Source organism: Anabrus simplex, chromosome 2, assembly GCF_040414725.1.
Source record: "Anabrus simplex isolate iqAnaSimp1 chromosome 2, ASM4041472v1, whole genome shotgun sequence".
Classification (NCBI taxonomy): domain Eukaryota; kingdom Metazoa; phylum Arthropoda; class Insecta; order Orthoptera; family Tettigoniidae; genus Anabrus; species Anabrus simplex.
Genome location: NC_090266.1, coordinates 313,384,528 through 313,410,842, shown reverse-complemented (window position 1 = coordinate 313,410,842; position 26,315 = coordinate 313,384,528). Strand labels below are relative to the sequence as shown.

General features: G+C 40.1%; 1 protein-coding gene across 1 annotated transcript in view; it reads left to right on the top strand.

The window, feature by feature from the left end:
- The first annotated feature begins 1,775 nt into the window (after positions 1–1,775).
- Positions 1,776–26,315, top strand: part of LOC136864085 (protein suppressor of sable) — a 274,892-nt gene continuing 250,352 nt past the window's right edge. The window contains exon 1 of the mRNA XM_067140638.2: positions 1,776–2,070. Coding sequence (XP_066996739.2) covers positions 2,012–2,070 — 59 coding nt within the window. The 5' untranslated portion in view covers positions 1,776–2,011. The remainder of the gene's footprint in view (positions 2,071–26,315) is intronic.

The following is a 26,315-nucleotide window of genomic DNA, read 5'->3' as shown; positions in this document are numbered from 1 at the left end:
AGAATAAGGCCCACGGTATCCCCTGCCTGTCGTAAAAGTCCCTGTGGAGGTGGGGATAGTAGAACAACACCCACGGTATCCCCTGCTTTTCGTAAGACGTAATTGAAAGGGGCCCCAGGAGCTCTCAATTTGGGAGCATGGGTTGGCAACCACAGGGCCCTTAGCTGAGTCATGGCATTGCTTCCACTGACTTGTGCCAGGCTAATTTTAATCTATCATGGCTGATCTCCGATGGTCAACTCTTGTTCATTTCCGACCACGAGGCTATAAGAGGATTCGAGGGCTAGGGAATCTTTCATTTTCTCGCCCTCCATGGCCCTTGTCTTTCTTTGGCCGTTATCTTCATTGCACTCTGATTAGTGTTAATAGAGGATGGTCGCTTAGTTGTACTCCCTCTTAAAACAATAATCAGCACCACGTGTCGTAAAAGGCGATTAAGGGGGCCTAAGGGTGGTTTGGCGTCCAAGTGGCCTAAGGGGCTCTTAACTTCGGAGTGTAGGTTGGCGTCCAAAGGGCCCATAGCTGAGTCCTGCATTGTTTCCACTTGTTAGAGGATGGTTTACTTGATTGCTGTACTTCCTATTAAAACAACCACTCCAAAATATATAGTAAGCAATGTTGCTTAGCCCAGTTTGGTGATTTATTGCGCATTCCTCTAAAGCATTCAGATTACGGGATGCCCGTAATAATACCCTACTCCTTATCTTTACTGATATCTGGTGAAGATTTGCATCTCATGTTTTTAAGATACTCGGTTTATAGTACCGTACCGACAGTCAACTAGCGAGAAAGTAGGTGTAAGGCTGCGGGTCATGAGAAACGCTTCCTTAGAGCTTAGTTAAAAAGCATTAATAGGTCTGTTTGCCAGACTATTTTGTTACAGTTAATCGACATATTGTTTTGAAAACGATTGTACTTAACTGAGCGATTCGAAGTTTCCCTACTCCTGAGAAAATGTCTTAGTTTGTATATATCCACCACATAAGAATTGCCATGTTTTGCTAACCATGGGGGGGGGGGGGGGGGGGCGTCGTCGTCGTAGCCGTTGGCTTCAAGCGATAGCCACAGAGAGTAGTGTAGCGGGCAGCTTCCTGTATTCTTTACTCCCTGTCCGAACCCGAGTGCCTCGGTTTCGAATCCGCGGGATATTCATTAAGGCCAGCCCCAACGCGCGATAGTAGGGAGGGCATTATTACACTCCCGGCCAAGACAAAAATTGATTCCAGATGCTTCACCGATAAAATAAAAACATGAGAAAATAATGTTGTAAAAATACGAAAATAAAAGCGGAGCTGTCTGTTATTCTTTTCTCCCAGCCCTAAAATGAATCTATACAAATTTTATGCCTAATTAACTTCTTCACCATACAGTAACTTATATCGTTTAAAACAGGGAAATGTAGCGTTATTGTATTTCACGGTATTAAATTATATGACGCTATGGGCATAAATGCCGTAAGTTCCAGCGGAATAAATAAATTAAATAATAATAATAATAATAATAATAATAATAATAATAATAATAATAATAATAATAATAACAATAACTGAGGCTTACAGACTGAACGCGGAAAGGCATAACAGTCTATACTAAAGACGGATGAATGTATGATTATAGTTACTGGTTTGACTTTGTTGCGAGAGTACTTGCGCATTCGTTTCGTTTTCGGTACACTCCGCCAGTTCACGTTTTCCTGGTTGGAAGTGTTCCCTCACCATTCGAATGTGAAAGGGAGGTGCTATCAGATATCTGTGAGGCCCCCAAGTAGGACGTCCCATTCGTGTGCAAGACGTGAAGCAGTTCATTACGTTGCTTGGGTTAATTGCATTTATCAGCACCAACCGAAAGAAGCCACAGAAAGGAAGATACATGATGCGATGATAATGCGGAGTCTAATTGGCACATTTTTCTTCCTTTAAACTTTAAGTGATTTTTAATTCACAATCAGTGATTTTTTTAAATTTTATTTAGTCATAAAACCGGACACCCTTTGACAAAGTATTGTGATCAAATGGCCCACATCAGTGTGAGTCCCCAGACCGCAAATATAAAGGATGGAGATAACGAAAGGTTTGCATACACGTTCCCAATTTTAATGGAACGCATAAAAGAATAATGAATTTCCGACTACGTAATTCTAATTTCCTAATGTTCTTTTTCAATAATATGGGGCCTGCAACGCTACATAATCAGGGCGATTTAGGACTTATTTTGGTGTTGCGAGGAGGGAAGGTAGAGCAGAAATTTGAAACTGCTTGGTGGAAGAAGACTTCTACCGAAGTAGTTTGTATTATTTTTCCCTATGTTAGAGAAGGTTAAGTTATAAAACTCGTTTGCATGTGGTTAATGGTCCATTTTAACCTTGCAGTATTTTACCGATAGAAAAGTTTTGGAGTGCTGCTGAATGCTTTGGTGTAGGGCTTGAAGTTTTCCTGCTGTTATCGTTCTGATTTACAATGCATGTTGGGACGCTTGATGTTATATAGGATTCTCTATGATTTTCATCTGAATGGAAGTGAATTTTGAAAACTTGCATCGTTTAGTACGGTTTCCTCCTCGTTTCCTTACACATCGATTTTTTTCTTTCCGTTATCCTTTGTTCCATCCGCGTGTGCTGACGTCATGCCTAGGCTTAATGGTAATCAAAATACGTAGCAGCTGCTGTTACGAGGTATGGCTGTTATCCTAGATTCCGTGCCAATAATTAACTGAGATGCTAATAAACATACATCCGGTAGCCTGATTCATGTGCAGGTAGATTGCAGAGTATGATATCGAGAGTATAATGGTTTTAGTCTTATATGTGTAGCTCGCGGAAGTTATCGATTGCTTGCGCGTGTTAAATGTGTGCCGATGTAGACAATAGGTTTAACGTGTGGTGTCACAGTCTGATTAGAAGGAATTCAGTATGAATTGTTTAAAGTTTAATATTTCTTAGAATCCTATTTCTTTCATTGGGGGCTTTGTGTTTTACGTATATTAAGAGCGGATATCTGTTATGAATTGCAGATTTTCTTAATCACAGTATGTTACTTTGTAGGTAACAATTAATTACTGTATTTGAATTGTCATTTCGGGGTCAGACCAACATGCAGCCTTTTTTAATTTCTTTTTCTCTCTAGCTTTCCCCTCTAGGCGAATTTCTCCCTTCTCCCCTCCCCGCGAGATTAACTCTTGTATCCTCATGGACACACCCGCTTTCAATTAATGGCGACCATTATCTTCCGCAATGTGGAATGTTGCCGAATTAAACGCCCAGGTTATTTTTAAATTACATTCTCTATTCTTTGATTTTTCCCCCCTGTGTTGTAAAATTGAAGGCCCCATATTTTATTGTATTATGTTCATCTTTCTCTAAACTTGTTTGTATCCAGTAACTGCCAGTACTACAAAGTTAATTAGTGCGGTAAGTTGATCATTTAATCCCGGTGGGTGAAATTCAACTTTCTGTAAGAAATAGCGTATGTTTAATAATATGGTCACAAGTGTCTGTAAATGATTTTTTAACAACTTATGTTTTCTTGCATTAATTTGGTTTTCACCCAGACATATTATGTAATAACGTGAATGAAGTAACTGTTCATGGGAGTTGGGTGTCTTCTTTTTGTGGAGGTGTAACCCCACAGTGGATAGCTATGTATTTAATTCGTTCACACGTCCTAAGGTCGATTGATTGCTTTAAAAAAATATTTTGTTTCTGAATGGAGCAAGTAACAGTTTCTGGAAAAAGGTATGCGAAACTTGAAAGATTTATTTCGCCAGCTTTGATTCTCTAGTTAAGATTCTGGCACTTTTATATAATTAGATTTCCTCAAGCTTATCTCAAACAGCTGCCCGTGGTCCTTGAAAATTTAGATACTTTTTTTCACAGGATTCTGCTTTCAGGATTATTCAGTGGATTCATTTAAATCTGTCGAAGGAACCCCAAAATCGGCAAGAAGACAGTATTTGAAGGGTAGCGAATCAGGTCAGTGTCATTAATGTGGTACTCGCCCTTCGCAATAAAAATGCTACCGGAATCTTATTTCCGTAGAGACATCTAGTTGAATATTTCCTTGACATGCGGCTACCCACATATTTCCCAGAGAAACATTGCGTGCTATCACGCGGAGAGGACATTTCCATAGTTCGCTATTCGTGATTACAGTAACGCTTCATACTTAAAGTACGTTCTATTTATGACGTCTGATGCCACTTCTTACAACATCCCTTCAGTTTTGTTTGCACAACCTGTCTTACTTTAACGGGTATACTCCTCTTTTTAGACTTCATTCGTGGTTTAATTTTTTTTTAATAATTAAAGAACCTTGTTTTAATGGAATCCTTGTACAGATTGAATATTCTGCGCGATTAAATTTTGTTAAAGACTGATTCTGGCATATTAAGTCTTTTTTCAGACGTACGTTTCCGCTATTTCTGAGTGCAAATGTAAAAGTATTACCTATTTTCTTGTGTGAACTGCTATTTTAACTTGTTTTGCGAATGTACCGTAGTGGCAAAACTGATGCGAGCACAATTGCAGTCTTTCCCTTATACTGTTCGTTAGTTAATGTAGAACGACCCGAAGGTTGGCCGCATTACTCCTACGATTACGAAATTTGTTTGCCTTGGTCGACAATATTAAAAGTATATCCTCGAGCACTGTTCCCGCTCGTTCTTTCGACATGTCTGTATATGAAGCCATCTCCAGGAATTGATGGGGTAGTATCGTAACACGCTGATAAAATTGACGCTCTAGTTAAGTTAATCCTAGACGACTTTGTCTGCCGGCAGTTAATACGAGTCTCTGTCCTGAACTGGATTTGAGCTAGAGATTTCAGTCTGGATCCATACGCCCTATTATCGAACTTGCGTATATAGTGCCTTAAACATCGCTTGATACATTAACGTTGAAAATTCTTTGACGTTTAGGTGTCTCGTGTATTTCTGAACTCCCAGGCGTAGGTTTGGGATAGTCACGCCGGGACTTCACACTAGGACCCATTCCAGCATTTACTTGTGAATGAAAGAAATAGCGGGAAACCACATTTTAAGATAGGTGCCGAAAGTAGCTTTAGCCCTGGTTCGAACCAAGTAAGTCAGACCTCTATTCCCATGATGCGTTCGGCTGCAAAGGTGGGTATTCTTCAGTATATAAATTTTCTTCTCATGCGTACTGAAGGGTGAAGTCAATATCCCCACCTTTCCCCTCAAGAGTTGCGAGAAAACAACTAGGTGTAATGTATCCAATGTAAATAGTTTGAGTAAATGCCAGGGAAGTGGCAGAAGGGAAATGGAACAAGAAAATAAAGCATCGGTTGATCTCTCATCCCCACCTTTGTAGTTACTCCTAGACGTGCTAATACTGAACATTCTCCACTTGAGCTGTTGAAGGATAAAATGCAATCATATTGCTCGACTATGGGACCTCTTATTACCGGTATACAAAATATCTGCGTTTCTGAAAGTATAATATCGACGAAAAGTATTTGGAGGGGAGGGGGTATAGAAGAGAGCAGCACAATGTGTGAGCTGTTTCTAAATTAGGTATCTAATTTCTTCGCAACTGCGTAGGGGAGGTGGGGAAGCTCCTGAACATGAATCGCTAAAAATAAATTAAGAAAACATTATTACAATATTAACAGTTCCTGTTTCACCTAAGCACCACATAGCAGCTGAATCAAGAAAATGCATGACTGGAATTCCAGTCGGTTTTTTAGTTTTAAGGCTTATTCATGTCCTATGCTGCAACATTTCTGCGGCGATATTGATTGAACTTGAAGCCAACCCTGATACCTAGATATCTACAGAGTGAAATCATTAAAATGACTGGCTGGTTGTAGTTCTTCGTACTTTTCCTTTAATCAGTCACCACTTTATACTGGAAATTGAAAGATCGACTCCCGGCTCGGTCTGTTGCCATTTTTAAGAATGCTTAAATGCGCGAGACCTGTGCCATTAACTTTATTAACATGTTAAAGAACCCCTTTCCAAGGCAAATTTCGGTACATCAGGCGTTTCATAATATAATTTGAATGAACTGAAAACGGATATATTTATACTACATTAAAATGAGTCCTATTTAAAATTAAACGAGGTAAAATGTAGGAAATACAATTTGCAAAATTCTAAATATAGTATTTAGTTTTCTGTGTTGGATGTCATTGATCCGATATTATATAAAAATAAACTCACTAAACTTAACATTACAGTTGAATCGGCTAGAATTTATTAGAAGTGTGGTAAGCCGAATACTTTTATGCAACAGGCCTGTAATTCCGTTAACGTACTTCCAAGGAAAATTTACTGTTGAAATACTCTTCAAACTACTTGTTTATTATGAACATAGAACTTAATGCCACACAGGTTAAACACCTTGGATTTTACCTTTTACTGTAGTTTACAGTCCCAATGAGGACTACCTTGTCCAATACGCCATACTTAATTTCTTGAATTTATAATGGTATCCTTACTGTTAATATGCTACTTGCTAAGGTAGGCTCACGTTGAAATTTGATAAATTGTCTTCATTGGCTCATTTGCTGTGTTCACATTCGGATAAGACAGGATTCCACTTGTAGATAATAGCTAATCATATTGAATATAAATACTCATTAAAAATGAAATGCGTGTGTAAAGACAATTGGCGTACGTCCCACTAACTACTTTACGGTTTTCGAAGACGCCGAGGTCCAGGAATTTAGTCCCGCAAGAGTTCTTTTACGTGCCAGTAAATCTATCGACACGCGGCTGACGTATTTGAGCACCTTCAAATACCACCGGACTGAGCCAGGATCGAACCTGCTAAGTTGGGGTCAGAAGGCCAGCGCCTCAACTGTCCGAGCCATTAAGCCCGGCCATCTATAAAGACTTAGGGGGATTGTATAATGTTCGCCGTTTGCTCCGTTTCCTGTGTATCTTGTTTTTTTTTGTTTTTTTTCTAGTTGCTTTACGTCGCACCGACACAGATAAGTCTTACGGCGACGATGGGACAGCCCCAGCATTTGCGTGGTGTGAAAATGGGAAACCACGGAAAACCATCTTCAGGGCTGCCGACAGTGGGGTTCGAACCTACTATCTCCCGAATACTGGATACTGGCCGCACTTAAGCGACTGCAGCTATCGAGCTCGGTGTGTGTATCTTGTAAATTCAGTTTAATTCATTGTTCACTTTCAGTAGGTCTGTTGGGGAACTTCTTAGTAAAATCAACTAATGTTAATAGAACAACAATTCCTCGTTCTACCCTTGTTGGCAGCGCGAGAGTAGTATTAGTAAGCGGGTCGATATTAAATATAATATACTGTTTTTTTGCTATTTGCTTTACGTCGCCCCAACACAGATGGGTCTTGTGGCGACGATCAGGCAGGAAGGGGCTAGGAGTGGGAAGGAAGCGGTCGTGGCCTTAATTAAGGTACAGCCCCAGCATTTGCCTGGTGTGAAAATGGGAAACACGGAAAACCATCTTCAGGGCTGCCGATAATATACTGTAGGCCTACTGTAATACTAGTTACGTTCGAGAATATGACAACTTTATCCTCAGCATGTAATTTCGTTGCTTTTACAAGTTCACTTTGTCTATCATTGGGGAAAGAGTTCCAGAACTGGAAACTATATTCCACATCGGAATGGAATTGCCCGAAAAAAGTATTATATTCGGAATTAGCTCTTTCCAACAGCACGGCTCTAACCTTGGATTCCATAGCTGAACACTTCTCCAGTCTGCCTAGTGGAAAGAGAGAACCAATGGAGGATTTCGAACTCGGCCTTGATCATGCATTACTTCTTCTAGTGACCTGAAAACTGTACCTATCTCCACCCCCCACCCCCCGTTTTCTTTTTTCTTGTCAATAGCTTTTTTGTTCCATTGTTCCTTTCCAGGTCTCCAATCTTCGTATTGAAGAATGTCTTGAAAATTGTCTTGTCTTTTTTAAAGATGAGTTTTTTTTATCTCGCATTACTTCTGGTATTATTCTCATGAAACAAAAGGAGCCAAGCTTGAGTGGTTCACAGATGGTAGCAGCGCTGATCATCTGAGCCCAAGTTGGAGGTATCGATCCCGGCTCAGTCAGATTATATGTGAAGGTTCTCAAATACGCCACCCTCGCGTCGGTAGATTTACCAGCATATATAACTCCTGTAGCCGGTAGGGGTAGCATGCCTGCCTCCCGGCAGGAGGCCCCGGGTTCGATTCCCGGCCAGGTCAGGGATTTTTCTCTCGACCTGAGGGCTGGTTCGGGATCCACTCAGCCTACGTGATTAGAATTGAGGAGCTATCTGACGGTGAGATGGCGGTCCCGGTCTCGAAAGCCCAGAATAACGGCCGAGAGGATGCGTCGTGCTGACCACACGCCCCCTCGTAATCTGCAGGCTTTCGGGCTGAGCAGCGGTCGCTGGGCAGGCCAAGGCCCTTTCAAGGGCGTTAAGTGCCCGGGGGGGTTGGGGGATATAACTCCTGTGGGGAATGTGGGCACCCCAGCGTCGCCGAAAACCGTAAATTGGGAGCTTAAAATTGTCGATATAGTCTTCTTGGAAATGTTAGTTATAATGAGCTGTTTTTGTAGGCATTTTTCTCAGTGTTAACGAATTTTTTAATATATATATATTTTATTGTTTTATGTGACAGCAGCTGGTTAATAGCCTCAAGAGAGTTGAAAGTGACTTCTTTGGTTCATCAGATTACCCACCCTCTTATATTCCGAACGCTGGGCGTCGTCTTCCAGGCGTTTTACTTAATTGCTAATATTTACATTTGTCCCAATATATGGGGACTTCTGCGTAAGATTGAAATTGCCGGACTGAGTCGCTCAGACGGTTGAGGCGCTGGCCTTCTGACCCCAACTTGGCAGGTTCGGTAGATTTAATAGCATGTAAAAGAACTCCTGTGGCCTTGAGGTTCACTCATCCTACACAAAAAAATGAGTACCAGGTTAATTCCTGGGGGCAAAGGCGGGCGGGCATAGAGCTAACCACTCTACCCCATCAAATGCCGAGGTTACGGATAGTGAAAGCCTTTACCTTCCACCCCTCCAAGGGCCTTCACAGCCTGTACGGAGATGACTTGGCCTGGCTTTGCTTTTTAAAAGAACTCCTGTGGGACTAAATTCCGGCTTCTCGGCGTCTCCGAAAACCGTAAAAGTAGTTAGTGGGACGTAAAGCCAATAACATTATGAATATAGAAATAACAGATGAAACAGAATCCTATGTCAAAATATAATTAGATGGCTTCTTTCCTACGTACTCAAATTCCTCAATGCAGCGTCGTGTTATTGAATAGTCTACATAAGCTTATAATTTATGACTAGGTACTAACGTCAGAATAATACTATTTACTTTACGTCCCACTAACTACTCTCTTACGGTTTTCGGAGACGCCGAGGTGCCGGAATTTAGTCCCTCAGGAGTTCTTTTTACGTGCCAGTAAATCTACCGACACGAGGCTGACGTATTTGAGCACCTTCAAATACCACCGGACTGAGCCAGGATGGAACCTGCCAAGTTGGGGTCAGAAGGCCAGCGCCTCAAACGTCTGAGCAACTCAGCCCGGCAACGTCAGAATGTTGTTGCTATGTAGTAAAATGTTAGGATTACTTTATGGTGGAATCATAACAGAGCGGGTTTGAAACCTAGGCCTCGAATGCTTTCATATGAGATGACATACAGAGTCCGGAGTCTCTAAAACTAAACATTAACATTACACTGACTGACTATTGTTGTTAGTTGAGATGTGCTCTGTCTTTTCCGTTGCCAGTCATCTCTGCTAGATGGCGTTACTGCTGCCATTATCGAAAAGCTAACCCGTCAACGACGGGTACGACAGAATTTAAGTCATCTCTTCAAGTAAGACTTATGTTTTCTAAAGTTGAACACGCATAGAAATACGTCGTTCTGCATAAAAAGAAAGCATTGATGTGGTAGTATCGCTCAAAGCATCATGCCAGTAACAACTTAAGAGATCCGAGTTTTCAAGACTGGTTTACATGTATTTGAAGCTCTTTCATTTATATAAAGCAAAGATAGCAGATTCCTAAGTTTTGAAATCACTCGTAATTGTTAGTTATTCTTTTAGTTCATATTCCAGTAATAAAAAAGGATGCTTTAACTTTAATTCTTAGTATTCTGAATATTTCCCCAGATGGCCTAGTGTAAAAGTATCAGAGTGGGGAATAAATTTTTAATACAAGGACAGAATTCATAGAATAATGGTAGTATTAAAATGTCCTTGTGTGCTTACAACCAATCTTTATTGAAATTAAAATTTTGATAACTACCAAACAGGATCGCTATATTATGTTGTTACCTTACATCAGCTTGAATAACCTGATTTCTAAGAATGAGAAAGAATTTTCCGGGAAGTGAATTTGAGATTGAAAAACTTTCTACAGTACTGCTGAGTACTTTCTCTTTAATCATATGGTACTGATGGGTGTTGGCCTACAAAGAGACTGCTGCTCTGCCCGAAGGCCTGCAGCTTACGAGGTGCCCGTAGTCAGCGCGACATAATCTCTTTGCCTTTATTCTTGATTTTCTAGACCGGGTCTGCTATCTCACCGTCACATAATTACTCAATTGTCCTCACATAGGTCGAGTGGCCAATGAACAAGCCCTAAGATCCAGGTTTACTTGGCGGGAATCGAACCCGGGGCCTCCGGGTAAGAGGCAGGCTCGCTAGCTTACATCGCGGGACCGCTTGTTTGCCATATATATAAACCAAACTCCATTGCACTACAACCATGGACGGGCCTTGGGCTACCAAGCGACCGCTGCTCAATCCAAAGGCCTGCAGATTACGTTGTCAGCGCGACGAATTCTCTCGGCTTTCCAGACTGGGTCCGCTATCTCACCGTCGGATAGCTCCTCAGTTGTTCTCACATAGGCTGAGTAGACCTTGAACCAACCCTCCAATCCAAGTAAAAATTCCTCACTTGGCCGGGAATCGAACGCGGGGTCCTCTGAACCGAAAGCCAGTACGCTGACCATTCAGCCAAGGAGCCAAACTCTATTAATTGCAAGAGTAAATGTGTTAATTTGCACGCCGTTCAATTTAAATTTGAAACCGTCCCATTGTTCTGGTTATCCGGAATCTGAAGTTCAATACTTACCAGTTTCTTTCAGTCAACTCTCGTGAAGCAAATTAGCTTCAAGCACAATTATCCGCGTATAAAACTTATGTAGAATATAACAGCCGGTTGCGCGCTGACATTTGGTTCAGAAGGCCCAGGGTTAGTAGGTTCGAATCCCACTATCGGCAGCCCTGAAAATGGTTTTCCGTGGTTTCCAATTTTCACACCAGGCAAATGCTGGGGCTGTACCTTAATTAAGGCCACGGCCGCTTCCTTCCAACTCCTAAGCCTTTCCTATCCCATCGTCGCCATAAGACCTATCTGTGTCGGTGCGACGTAAACCCCTAGCAAAAAAAAAATATCTAAAAAACTAAAGATGTTACAGACGTGAAAATTGGTATTCGGAATCGCTTTAAAAATAAAAACCAGGCCTTTAGGGGGCAGGGGAATCAACTGGGGGGAGGGGGTGAAATAGGAGTTGAATTATTTTCATGAGGATATGTGTATCTCAAAAACTGAAGATGTTACAGTCATGATAATTGGTTTTTGGAAGCTCCTTCATAAATAAACATGTATTTTTTTTGTTTTCGGAAAATTCGCTTGGGGGGGGGGGATAGGAATTGAAAATATTGAATTCATTTTATGGGAATACTTATATCTTAAAAACTGAAGGTTACAGACGTGAAAATTGGTATTTAGAACCTCCTTTAAAAATAAAGAAACAGGCATTTTTTGGCGGGTGGGGGGAGAACTTAACGGGAGGGGCTGAAATAGCCGAATTCTTTTTATGCGGATAGTTATATCTAAAAACTTGAAGATGTTACAGGCATGGCAATTTGTATTTGGAATCTTGTTTCAAAACAAAGAAACTCATATTCTTTTGTTTTCGGAAAATCCACTTAAAGGGGGAGGGGGGTGAATGAATTGAAAAATTGGTTGAATTATTTGTATGAGGATACTTACATTAAAAATAAACTAAAAATGTTACAGACGTGAAAATTGGTATTTGGAATATCCTTTATAAATAAACACGTAGTTTTGTTTTCGGAAAGTCCACTTAAGGGGGAAGGGTGAAAGTGAAGAAAAAGTTTAATTATTTTTTATGAGGATTCTTGTATCTCAAAAACTGAAGATGATACTGACGTGAAAACTAGTATTTCGAATTTCATTTTAAAATAAAGAACCACGTACTTTTTCGTTTTCGGAAAATCCACTTAAGGGGCTGAAAAGAATTGGAAAAGCAGGTAAATGTTCAAAATGAGTACCGGTATATCTACAGTATATGTCAAAAACTTAGCGTGTTACTCCTAGGCCTTCCCTAACCCATCGTCGCCGTAAGACCTACCTGTGTCGATGCGACGTAAAACAAAAAACAAAAAAAATGGTTTACAAGGAGTTCCTGGCGTAAATGAAACTCAGTTTTTATACTTTAGGGATTTTCAGATAATATCTTAGTTCACTACCGAGGAACGATTACTTTTATCAAATTACGTAATCCACACAAGTGAAGCCGCGGTTAACTGCTAGTCTATCTGTATATATAAAATAACATGTCCTGACTGACTGACTGACTGATTCATCATCGCCGAGCCAAAACTACTGGACGTAAAGAAATAAAATTTTGAGGATACATTTATATTGCAATATAGGTGCTCACTAATGAAGGATTTTTGGACATTCCGCCGCTAAGGGGGTGAAAAGGGGGCGAGATGACTTTTAAAAATAAGTGTATCTATATTTGAAAAACTTAAGTTTAAAGACATGAAAATTGGTATTTAGAATCTTCTTTAAAAATAAGAAAACACGTAATTTCTTTTTCGGAAAATCCTCTTAAGGGTGGGGGATGGAAAAAGGTGAAAAACGGGTTTGAATACCTTTTATGAGGATACTTACATATCAAAAACGGAAGATGTTAGGGTCATGAAAATTGATATTTGGAATCTGCTTTAAAAATAGTTTTTTTTTGTTTTCGGAAAATTCACTTAAGGGGGTTGTAAAAAGGTCTCACAAAGGCGTTGAATTATTTTTATGACGATACTTTCATCTCAAGAACTGAAGATATTACAGACATGAAAATTTGTATTTGGAATTCTTTTGTTTTCGGAAAATCCGATTAAGGGGAGGGGGATAAATGAATTGAAAAAGAGTTGAATTCTTTGTTTGAGGATACTTATATCTCGAAACGAAGGATTTTACGGACGAGAAAATTGGTATTTGGAATCTCCTTTGAAAATAAAGACGTGCGTGTATTGTGGTGGGGGAAGGGGTGGAATCAACTTAAGGGGAGTGTAAAAGGAGTTGAATTATTTTTTATGAGGTTAAAAAATAACAAGTGGATTTAAAACAATACACCTCTAAGTGGGTTCTCACTGGGGGGGGTGAGGAATGATGACAAAAATATGCATTTATATGAAAACGTTTGAATTCTGAAGTTAAAAATCTTCAAATGATATCCTAGGTGTTAAATAACAGAAGGTTTGAAACAAATTTAACCACTCAGATAGTTAAATGGGGGTTAAGATCCGAAAACAAATATATCCTTCCTCCGAAACGGTTTAACGTACTAAGACAAAATTCCAAATAGCGGTAATATTTTAAATCCTAGGTGTGAAATCGGAAATATTTTTTAACATTCCACCCCTAAAGTGTTAAATGAGGTTAGCTCCGTAAACGAAATTATTTATCTCTCCAAAACCGTTTGAAGTACAACGTTGTAATTTTACGAGAAGTGTCTTCTTTTACGTCCTAGGTGTAAAACATCGTATACTTCAAAACATTTCTCCCTAAGGGGTTTAGATTGTGGTCTACTCTCAGAAACACAATATCCTTCTTTCGAAACCGTTTCGGACACGAACTTTTTTGTGAAGGGTGTTCTTCTATATCCTAGATGTTAATAAATATTTAAAAACATTCTCCTCTTAAAAAGTAATTCATCAAATGTTCACAGGTTGGTCGCTTTTACAACCTAGATGTAAAATAAGATAGGGTTTAAAACATTCAGGGTTTAAAACATTCAATTTCTTCCGTAAACATTTAAAAGCGGATGAATTTTTAAAATGATTACCGGTATATCTACATTATATGTCAAAAACTTAACATGTTAAGACAAGAAACTTGGTATTTGGAAAGTCCTATAAAAATACAGGAATATGTACATTTTTGTTATCGGAAAAGGCACATAACGGGGGTGAAAAGAAGTGAAAAAGGAGTTGAATTATTTTCTATGAGGATACTTATATCTCAAAAACGGAAGTTGTTACAGATGTGGAAATAGGTATTTGGAATCTCCTTTAAAAATAAAGAAACATGTAGGCCTATTTATTTTTTTCGGCTTGAGAGAAGACAGTTTCTCACATGTCAGTTTTATGTCGCATGGTCGTCTTAACCCCAAAAGCGTGGTTTACAAAGAGTTTCTGGAGTAAATGAAACTCAGTATTTCGGTAAGTTTTTATACTTTAGGGATTTTCAGTTAATGTCATAGTACAATGCCGAGGAGCGATTACTTTTATCAAATTACGAAATCCAGGTCCGCCTCTGTGGTGTAGTGGTTAGCGTGATTAGCTGCCACCCCCGGAGGCCCGGGTTCGATTCCCGGCTCTGCCACGAAATTTGAAAAGTGGTATGAGGGCTGGAACGGGGTCCACTCAGCCTCGGGAGGTCAGCTGAGTAGAGGTGGGTTCGATTCCCACCTCAGCCATCCTGGAAGTGGTTTTCCGTTGTTTCCCACTTCTCCTCCAGGACACTGCCCTTGAGGCGGTAGAGGTGGGATCCCTCGCTGAGTCCGAGGGAGAAGCCGAACCTGGAGGGTAAACAGATGATGATGATGATGATGATGACGAAATCCAGGCGAGCGTAGCCGCGGGTAATTGCTAGTTTGTAATAGGGAAATAACGTAGACTGAGTGGACCTCGAACGAGGCCGGTAGTTTGCAGTTGAATTGAGATTAGCAGTATCATTGTAGATGGGCGGTCTAACCCTTCTAAATAATTATTTATCTACCGAATGTCTTTACCTTTGAATTGAACATATCCTTCTTAGCCTTATTTAAGTTCATTAGCGACTAAAATAAGAATTCATCATTGTTAATAAACGAGTTTAGCCATTTTAAATTTCGCGGTGGTGATTTTTAGCCTGGAAATATTTGGCAAAATTATAATTTTTGAGCGTTCGCGAATGAGTCCGTATGTATGATAGTGTCGGTGTACAGTATTTTCTTAGTTGTGCAATAATGAGCCTTCTTGGACTTAGTGGTAACTGATTTTAACAGTAGCTATCCCCCTTCTTTTACAACTACAGTACTGATCTTCGTATTAAATCATCATTGCCAAGCGAGTTGGCTACGCGGTTTGGGTCAGTTAGCTGTGAGCTTACATTCGGGGAGATAGTAGGCAGCTCTGGAGATGGTTTTCCGTGGTTTCCTATTTTCATACTAGGCAAATTTTGTCGGTGCGGCGTACAAGAGATAACAAATAAGAAAAATATCACATTGTTGATCTTATAGGTCAATTTGTCTTTCTCTTTCTTGCACACTGACAACTTATGTTAACATAATTAATTATAGACTTATTTTTGTGACCGGGCGAGTTGGCCGTGCGCGTAGAGGCGCGCGGCTGTGAGCTTGCATCCGGGAGATAGTAGGTTCGAATCCCACTATCGGCAGCCCTGAAGATGGTTTTCCGTGGTTTCCCATTTTCACACCAGGAAAATGCTGGGGCTGTACCTTAATTAAGGCCACGGCCGCTTCCTTCCAACTCCTAGGCCTTTCCTATCCCATCGTCGCCATAAGACCTATCTGTGTCGGTGCGACGTAAAGCCCCTAGCAAAAAATTTCTTTTGTAATATTCTTGTAATGTTCTCTGTACTTTAAGGAAATTAAACATCTGTGAAGCATGCTACAGGGTACTAGCTAAATATAAGCAACTTCAACAGTATGATCCAATTAATTATAAGCAGATGGAGACTTCACATTAAATATCGCACTCGGTTAACCTTATAGAAAAAAATGAGTTGGTATAGTTGTTGATCGTTAAGCTATTGACATATGTGCAACAAGTTTCCTGGTATTTCTTTCCTCATCCTTTTTCTAGCCTGCTTTTGGCTGCTCCGTTTGCAAAACGATGTCTTCAAGAGATTGGGGTTCAAATTCTAAACTCTGAATTCCTCCTTCATTCATAGCCTTACGTGGCTGTTATTATTTAGTGCTTCTGCCAGTGTGGTCCACGTCAGTTGTTTTACATTTTGCGTGTGGTTTAACATCGCACCAACTCAGGTAGGATAGGACTGAGAAGGAAGTGGGTTGTGGCCTTCATTAAGGTACAGCCCAAGCATTTGCCTACTGTGAATATGGGGAAAATCATCCTGAGGATTGCTCCCATCATCTCCCGAATGCAAGCTTAGAGCCGCGGTTACGGAACAACTAGCTGCTACTCGCGCGAGCTAGCGCTACATTTTATAAACATTGCTCAGTGTTGAAGCGTTTGAAATTTTAATTTTATCACGCGCGAGTTGGTGCTATGTAGCGTCAGTAAAGCGAGCGAAACGGTCCACTGTCGGTTTCTTCGCGCCAGTTGAAGCTTGTCAGCAGATTCGTAATCATGGATTGCGAAAAATTAATAAACGAAGGCAATTTGATTTCATTCCATTCTGCTCAGATTTTAACAGTTTAAAAGAACTGTGCATAATATGAAAGAAAAAATATTATTATATAATATTCCAAAATATGTTAATTTCATCAATTCCCTTACCTCACTGTTGCTGCATGTTTCTCTTCTGCTGAAATGTAATGTTTTTCAGTGCCTTGTAGGAAGGTCCTTTCTATTCTAACATATAGTAAAATGTATCTGGCCTCATTCGATAATATTCGAGAATGTTTGGTTTGTCGTCTTTAAGCATTCTATGTCAATGATGGAATCCATCAAGTTCATGTTGATTTTCATAAATTGGGTACACTGGTAAATATCTGGATTTAGGACAACTATTTTCATAAAAAAGATAACTCTTCACCTACAGAGAACTCCATCGCTTGTAAAGAACTCTCTTAGAATGCCATCCAGTCAGCTTACGAGAACAAGCGCTAAAGCGGCTACTAGCTTGTTAAAGCGCTAGTAGTAGCGATGTGTTCCGTAACTGCAGCCTAAAGCTACACGGCTCGTACCAGGCAGCCAACTCGCTCTGTCATTTTATATATTCTAGTCTGATGTTTTACGCATGCTATGATGTGGTATTTTCAGCATTTTCAGTAGATCATAGGGTTGAGAAGGAATATATACAGAGCAGAGAGGGAGTGTTTGATTAAGACGTGTGGCAGTATCCACGTAGTAATACTGTACATGACTTCAGGCTATGTCCAAGCCATGTGTAAATTTGTGGCTACAACCATTGTTGAAATTATTAGTGTGTTTATTTCTGTTGCTTCTGTGACTATCCTGGGGAAATACAATGGGATGTCCGATCAAATAATATTGTATGCTGAGTTATGTAACTGTTCTTTTCCGGCCGACCATTCAGTTCCTTCATTTTTCTTACGGTTGATGGCTTCCTTCATACTTGTTCCGACCCACGCTCTACTAGGCTAGTATACTGGGCTGAAGCTACAGTGGGATTCTGTATATTCCTAATGCAGATGAGGAGTCTTGTCCCACCGAGCTCGATAGCTGCAGTCGCTTAAGTGCGGCCAGTATTCGGGAGATAGTAGGTTCGAACCCCACTGTCGGCAGCCCTGAAGATGGTTTTCCGTAGTTTCCCATTTTTACACCAGGCAAATGCTGGGGCTGTACCTTAATTAAGGCCACAGCCGCTTCCTTCCCACTCCTAGCCTTTCCTGTCCCATCGTCGCCATAAGACCTATCTGTGTCGGTGCGACGTAAAGCAACTAGCAAAAAAAAAAAAAAAAAAGTCTTGTCCTCGGCGGTACTTAAATAAATCTTTCATCTTCATGTGGGTTTGCACGCAGTTTTTGTAGAATGCTGCTGAAGAATGTGATCTATGTTCTCATTTGGCTTTCGACGTAAGGTACATTTGGTGTACGTGGTACACTGCTAGGTACACTGCTGTTAGGAGGTTGTCTTTCCTGCTTGAGTGATGCACGAACACCTGCTCTCATTTATATTCAGACTGGTGTGCACTGTTAATTCCGTAGTCTTGACGAGGAACGATAGCGTTGAGTTTTGTCTCTCCTGTAAAGGGACTACCACACCTTTCAAGTATGCTGTTCTGTTATTTCCTTAATTTTGACATACAGTACTTAGGTTTAAAATAGACGGCACAAAAGTGATTGCCGGACTGGGGGCTCAGACGGTTGAAGAGCTGTCCTTCTGACCCCAACTTGGCAGGTTCGATCCTGTGGTATTTGAAGGTGCTCAAATACGTCAGCCTCATGCCGGTAGATTTACTGGCACGTGAAAGAACTGCGGGACTGAATTCCGGCACCTCCGCGTCTCCGAAAACCGTAAAAGTGGGATGTAAAAACATTATTATTATTATTATTATTATTATTATTATTATTATTATTATTATTATTACTATTATTCGAATAACCCTTTTGAGGGTTCGATCAATCAACTTCGTTTATTTTTCTTTGCATTTAACTTTTTTCGCTTCCAAACTTCCTTCATTTTCTGAGAATGTTGTTCCTTTTCCCCTTGAATCCGTTTTCTTCCAGTTGTTAATATATTTTTCTCCTGAGATGCTGCCTTTCCTGTTACTTCTCTGAAACGTGTTCTGTTTTCTATCGTATCTATTTTAATTCCAGCGTTTTTCATATCCTTTTCAATTTCAAGTAACCATGTTGGTTTGGATTTGTAACTGTTCAATAAGTTGAAGATTTGTTTAGTTAGTCCCTTGTTATTCATTCTATAAATGTGTCCAGAAAACTGGAGTTTTCTTTTCCTCATTATACTTGTCAGTTTTTCAACTTTTAAATATAGCTCTCTGTTTGATCGTAGTCTAAATTCGACATTGTTTCTTATAGGTCCCGGCATTTTTCTCAAAATTCTTCTTTTAACATTTTTAATTTTTCAAGATCCCCAATTCTCGGAAGTTTAAGAGTTTCTGCTGCATATATAATTTCTGGCTGGGCCACTGTTTGATAATGTCTTAATTTCAAGTTCCAGGATAGATATTTCTTATTGTATTTATTTCTTGTCATATGAAACACCCTTTCCATTTTAAAATTATTATTATTATTATTATTATTATTATTATTATTATTATTATTATTATTATTATTTACAAAAGTGATTTTTAGTTTCTTTTCCTTGTCATCAATAAAGTGTATAATACAGTATAACGTCTTGACACTGTAATTACTTCAGTTGATGCGGTACAAACTAGGAGTAGGCCTATTAAACATAAATTAATTTCATACTATGTCGAGTACCCCCTGCGGGTGGGGGACGCACATGTAGAATACACCCGCGGTATCCCCTGCCTGTCGTAAGAGGCGACTAAAAAGGGTCGACCAAGGGATGATCATATTAGAACCATGAGACTACTTGTAATTAGTACCATCACGCAGGGAACACCATCGGTCGCATTTACTTGCGCGTAGTACCACTATGTTAGGTACGCAATAGGTTTGTGATTACTAGCGACAGTGTGTGAATCAGGATGAGGGTCTTACAGTACCTGTGATTCGTACCCCTATATGAGCAACATCATGGGATGAGCGCAACCATGGTTCTGCCTTTGCCTATGCTTAGTTCCCACTATGTGAGGAATACCAGGGGATAGTTCAGGTCCCTGTGGTTAGTCCACTTATGTGAGGAACGCCATAGGTTTGCGTTGCCTGTAAATAGCGCCGCAATGTGCGAAACACCATAGGTCTGTGTTACATGTGCGCATTACACTTCCTGTGTATAGTACCATAATGTGTGGAATACCGCGAGTTCACGCTACGTTTGATTAGTACCGCCAAATGACAAATAGCATGGTTCTACTTTCCTAGCGATAGGTACCATTAGGAGGGGCTGATGACCTGGATTTTGGACCCGTTTCGACTACAAGCATAATCGATTCAGCATCGTGCTTTAGAAGCAGTAATACTATTGTTTTGTGCCAGCTCCTGTGCATGTGAGGCACTGTGGGTCGGTTCCGCTGATCGTTTTAAATTCATATTCATCCATCCATTCATTCTTCGTCCTCACGCTTTGAATTCTGATCAGTGGAGGATTTTGGACTTTTAATTTGTCATAACATTTCGTCTCATTTCGTACCGTTAGGGGCCGATGACCTCGATGTTAGGTCCCTTTAAACAACAATCATCATCATCATCATCATCATCGTCATCAAGCTATGTCGAGTTTCATGTCTACGTTCTTAACAAAATGTGGAAAGAGGAACTTCATACTGTATTGCGTACTGCACTCAACTACTATAAACAAAAACAATCTATCAGAAATCTTCCAGTGCATGTAAAACAGTTACTTAGAAACTTACATGATGGCTATACTCCGTCATGCGGGTAAGGCAGTATATCCGCCGACTGATTCTTGAATGCTTTCATGGATAACTTCGACTGCTTGAATGGTAGATTATGAACTGAGATTTATGTGTTCACCTTAATATTATTTAACATACATCTTCATTACAGACTTATGCCTTTCAGCGTTCAGTCTGCAAGCCTCTGTGAATTTACAAACCGCCGCCACAATCCTCTGTGTGTGGCGTGCACCAATCAAGAGTAAGTTCTACTTCCGTAGTAAAGTACTCTTGGAGTCAGCATTTGGCGACTTCCATACAAGAGTAAATCACTTTGAAGTATTTTAGTCCTTTCAGATACTCCTGGACTAAATTACTACAAGAGTAAAATGTTGAAGAGCACCATCTTGTAGTATATTGCTAAAGAAGTAAATAAAGCACAACTATAGGTTAGAATTTACTCTAGGATTAGACTTGTTGACCGGGCGAGTTGGCCGTGCGGTTAGGGGCGCATGGCTGTGAGCTTGCATCCGGGAGATAGTGGGTTCGAATCCCACTGTCGGCAGCCCTGAAGATGGTTTTCCGTGGTTTCCTATTTTCACACCATGCAAATGCTGGGGCTGTACCTTAATTAAGGCCACGGCCGCTTCCTTCCAACTCCAAAGCCTTTCCTATCCCATCGTCGCCATAAGACCTATCTGTATCGGTGCGATAAAGCCACTAGCAAAAAAAAATAGACTTGTTGACTAATTAGAATACCGTTTCGTATACGAGAGGAGGGCGTTTCGAACGTGTTTATGAATTACGTAGATTATATTGACGATCTCGACGAAGAAAACTACGGGAATGTAATAGTGCGTACAGTCCGTGAAAGGCGAGATCCGTATATGTACACGGAGAGAGAGTTAAAGGAAGGAATCCTTTACTTTCCTTCTAAATTTATTTGGAGATCACTTACGACAACATTCAGACAGGAATTCATCTGTATCTTCCAAATTACAGTTGTTGTGTGCCCTGCGAGTGTTTCGTACTGGAGCATTTCAGTTAGTTGCCGGTGATCTAATTAAAGTTCACCACACGACAGCTGGATGCATGTTTCATCGCGAGGTTAGAGCACTAGTGAGGTTAAGAGGGAGGTTCATAAATATATCCGTAAATGATGATGAATGTTCGGAAAATAAAAGTAAATTATTCACGTTGGCAAGTTTCCCCACACATCGTACGTGCAATTGACTGCATGCATGTTCCCATTTTGTGCCCTCCCGATGACAACGGCGAACTTTTCAGAAATAGGAAGGTTTTTTTTTCTATTAACAAACAAGTTATTTGCGATGCAAGTATAACGATCATGAATGTTGTTTGCCGATGACCTGGTTCTACGCACGATGCACGAATTTGGGACAATAGTGCTGTTGCAGCGAACTTTGAACATGGTTTATATAATGGAATGTTAGTGGGAGGGAGGTAAGGGTTATGCCTGTTCAAAATTCCTCATGACACCACTCCTAGAACCAAATACACATGAACACCGTTAAAACACCCGCAATGTTGTGGAACGCACTTTTCGAGTGTGGAAAAAAGGATTCCAAATCCTTGAAAAGGAATTGCGCTTCACGCCTACAGCATGCGGCAACGCGATATAGCTACGGCAGTCCTTTACAACTTCGGTGTGGATGTAGGCGATGTGTATGAAGAAACTACCACCACCCCTTGTGGGTGGCGGACGCAGACGAATAATACACCCGCGGTATCCCCTGCCTGTCGTAAGATGCGACTAAAAGGGGCGACGAAGGGATGATGACATTAGAACCATGAAACTACTTGTGCTTAGTACCATTACGTGAGGAACACAGTGGATCTACGTTACCAGTCAGTAGTGCCTTTATGTGAGGAACACCACGGTTCTGTGGTTAGTAGGGTCTACGATCGTGTGTATTCCACCGAAGCGGGGGAGCTGGCATTCGACTGCATGAACTAATGTCCATGTGCAGTAACGCTGTGCTGGAATGTGTCGGTTCCCCTGGGTTCAGAATAGATCTGCGCTACCTATGAGTAGTATCACTTTACGAGAAAAACCATTGGTGTACGTTGTCTGTGTTTAGTACCACTATGTGAGAAAAACCACGGGTTTGGCTGGCGCCCGTGGTAACTACCACCATGTGCGAAAACCATGGGTGTGCGTCACCTGAGAGTAGTTCCATTATGTGGCGAATACCATGGGTTTGTATTACCTGTGGTTGTTACCATAATGTGTCATACACCGTGAGTCTACATTGCCTATGATTAGTAGCACTATGTGAGCAACGCCATGCGTATACGTTGCCTGTGATTAGTTCCACTTAGTGAGGGACACCACGGAAATACCGGCGCCCGTGATGAGTCCCACTATGTGCGGAGAGCCATGGGTCTGCGTTGCTTGTGAGTAGTACCCTTATGTGCGAAACACCATGGGTTTGTGTTACCTGTGAGTGATGCCATTTTGTGCGACATGCGATAGGTCTACATTTTCTGTGATTAGTACCACCATTAGAGGAACACCATGAGTCTACGTTACCTGTGATTAGTACCACTATACGAGGACACCATGGTTCTACCTCCCAGTGATTAGTACCATTGTGAGGAGCCGGCGACCTGGATTTTAGACCCCTTTAGATAATAATGCATCATCTCGGTAATTCAGGCTTTGTGAATTGGATCCACTGATTGTGTTTGTTTCACTATCATTTTTTTAATCATCATTCTTTTTAGATTCTAGTCAGTGGATACATTTTGAAGTTTTAATTTTCGTTTCGTTCACCTCTTACCATTAGGGGCCGATGACCTAGTTGTTAGGCCTCTTTAAACAACAAACTTCATCATCATCGAAACCACCACCAGTTTTAATTATTTCCCGCGTGTGCATGGCTTTCTGCTCTTTAGCCTTCGCTTTTAAATCCTTCCACAGAATTTTAAGTTGCTCTTCACAGCATTTTCCGTCACTCGAAGCATCGAATTCTTTTGTCACGGCTTTCCATGCTTTTATTTTCTTATCCAGCATCCTTATGTCGTGTTTCGTACACTCTGTATCCTTCGCATTAATCTTCATTATCTCTACTAACAAGCATTTATCACTTTCGCTTACGTTTCCCCCCCGTTTCCTGTCACACATAACATTATCCATTTAGATTTCTTTAAAGAAAACACGCAAACACAACACTCCGCGAGTAACGAACGCTACTTCTATAGTAGTAACGAAGAGAGTAAATTGTACTTCCGCTTTCCGAAGTTACTTCCGGAGTAAATAACGTCCATATTAGTTTACTTCTGTAGTACAGACTTCTTTAGTAGACGCTACTCCCGGAGTAATTTACTCCAAGATGGTACACGCCACCCTATTTGTAACTAGTTATGTGGTCTCGTTTACTTCTATACCTCTTATCCTTAAATCGTTAGAAACTGAGTCTAACCATCGTCGTTTTGGTCTCCCTCTACTTCTCTTACCCTCCAAAGCAGAGTCCATTATTCTCCTAGGTAATCTATCATCCTCCCTTCGTCCCACATGACCCCACCAACGAAGCCGGTTTATGCGTACAGCTTCATGGAGTTCATTCCTAACATTCTTTATCTCCTCATTCCGAGTTCCCTCCTGTCATTGTTCCCGCCCGTTACTTCGAAATTATGAATAAGATATCCTGAGTCCATCCAGTTTTCACACCCGTAAAGCAAAGTTGGTCTGAGAACAGACTGATGTAAAGACAGTTTTGTCCGGGAGCTGACTTCCTCCTTACAGAATACCGTTGATCGCAACTGCGAGCTTACTGTATCAGTTTTACTGCATCTTGTTTCAGGCTCACTTACTATTTAAAAAATCACCATAACATGAAATAAAATATTGTACATTTCACGGGCGGAAGTGTTTCACGTATACGTTTCAACATTCCGGGCTCGCCTGATAAAACCTCACTTTTGGCCCTTGTAACGTACATAACTATTTCATTCTGAATTGACCTACACACTAAACGAACGTATTTATTTATCTGAGGCTGAGTACGCCCGTTACAGTCCCTCACACCACTATTAAGTTCGTAGCAGAGTCAGGAATCTAACTTCAAACGGGATGGGTATATTTTTGGATTTAACGCCGACCATCGTCCTAAATACGCGTGGCGTGATAGCTGTGTGAGACACGCTGGTTTTCGCAAACGCGACTGTGGTTCGAATCCCGACCAAAGCATGTAGGATTTTTTCAAACGAAAAGTCCTGACTTTGTGGTTTGGATTCCACACAGATCTGAAGTCCCATGGCTATAATCACGATAACGACAGTCACGTAAAACTACAAGCCCACTTGCTTTTTATTTCTTAACACGCAACTTCATGAACAACTCGTCAATTAAAGAAAGTTGACTTAATGTCCATATTTTATTGGAAGGAAAGCGGAATAATTTGATACTGTATTCGGTAAATGCCATGCTTTAAGTAGATATAATATGGTGTCAAAATAGTGTTTCTCGAGGGTGAATAATAATAATAATAATAATAATAATAATAATAATAATTATTATTATTATTATTATTATTATAATTATTAAATATTATATTATATATTATATTATATTATATATTATATAATAATAATAATAATAATTATTATTATTATTATTATTATTATTATTATTATTATAATAATAATTATTATTATTATTATTATAATAATAATTATTATTATAATAATAATAATAATTAATAATAATAATAATAATAATAATAATAATAATAATAATTATTATTATTATTATTATTATTATTATTATAGTTCAAAGAAGGTGCCTTGTCTCTGTGAATAATGAATAAGAAAGAGAAATGTGCTTCTAGATATGTATAAAGTTTATTTCATTATTATAGATTGCAGGTGGTTTGGAAAAACCCTCTTTGGAATGAAATGGGTGGCTTCTGAGTTTCTCCATGCTACAAAATGACCATTATATGTTAGAAGGGAAAAATATGAAACTATAATGCTTGTATTTGTTAGATTAAATTATGTTATTTACTGCTCTAAGTTAGCGAAAAATTCAGTTTATAAATCTGCCTGTCAGTACAGTGTTAACAGTGCGAATCGAAGAGATTCTCGTCGTCCGAGAGTATACGGTATTATTGCATTCTTTACTGCACTCTGCCCAAAGTTAGCGAATAATTCAATTGGGAATTCAGATGGCTTAGAGGCGATTGAAAGGTACTAGGCCTTGTCAGATCACTTCTATTGGAAGGTCAAACATCACATACGTGTTTGTGACTTTCTCTTGCGAATGTTCAGTCTACCTTATTGTTTCCAGGACATTAAGTTGGAATGTCCAGAATGGCAGATTATGAGCGTGTAGTTCATCGCTCTTTTTTAGTCCTTCGGAGAAGAAAGTGGTACCCTATGTAGCTGCTCTATTTTAGCTGAAAATTCTTATTTACCTTTAGAAAATCCATCAACGTTGTCCATAACACTCATCTTATCACCTTCTTCCACTGTTCCTCCTCCTCCATACCTCCTCATTCCAAACCCTGAATCACAGCAGGCAAATAGTATACTTGTGGCCGTGCACTGCAATAAGTTCCAATATATTATTCTAGGTCTCTGCTATTGTGTAATTGTTGGGCCTGCTTGAGGGCTCATGCATCCGTTGAGTGTATGGAACATATGAATCGTTTGATTTTATCTAAGTTTTCGCGCAAGAAAACTGCGTCTTATCCAAGTACCCCACCTTATGGTGATAGGAAACTGTGGAAGGTGGACCTTAGTCAACAGAAAGTTGACGTACGACATCCAGCAGTAGTTCTGCCGGCGAGAAATGAAGTAGGTTATGGTCGCCAGTGTTGAAAATGAAGCGATGC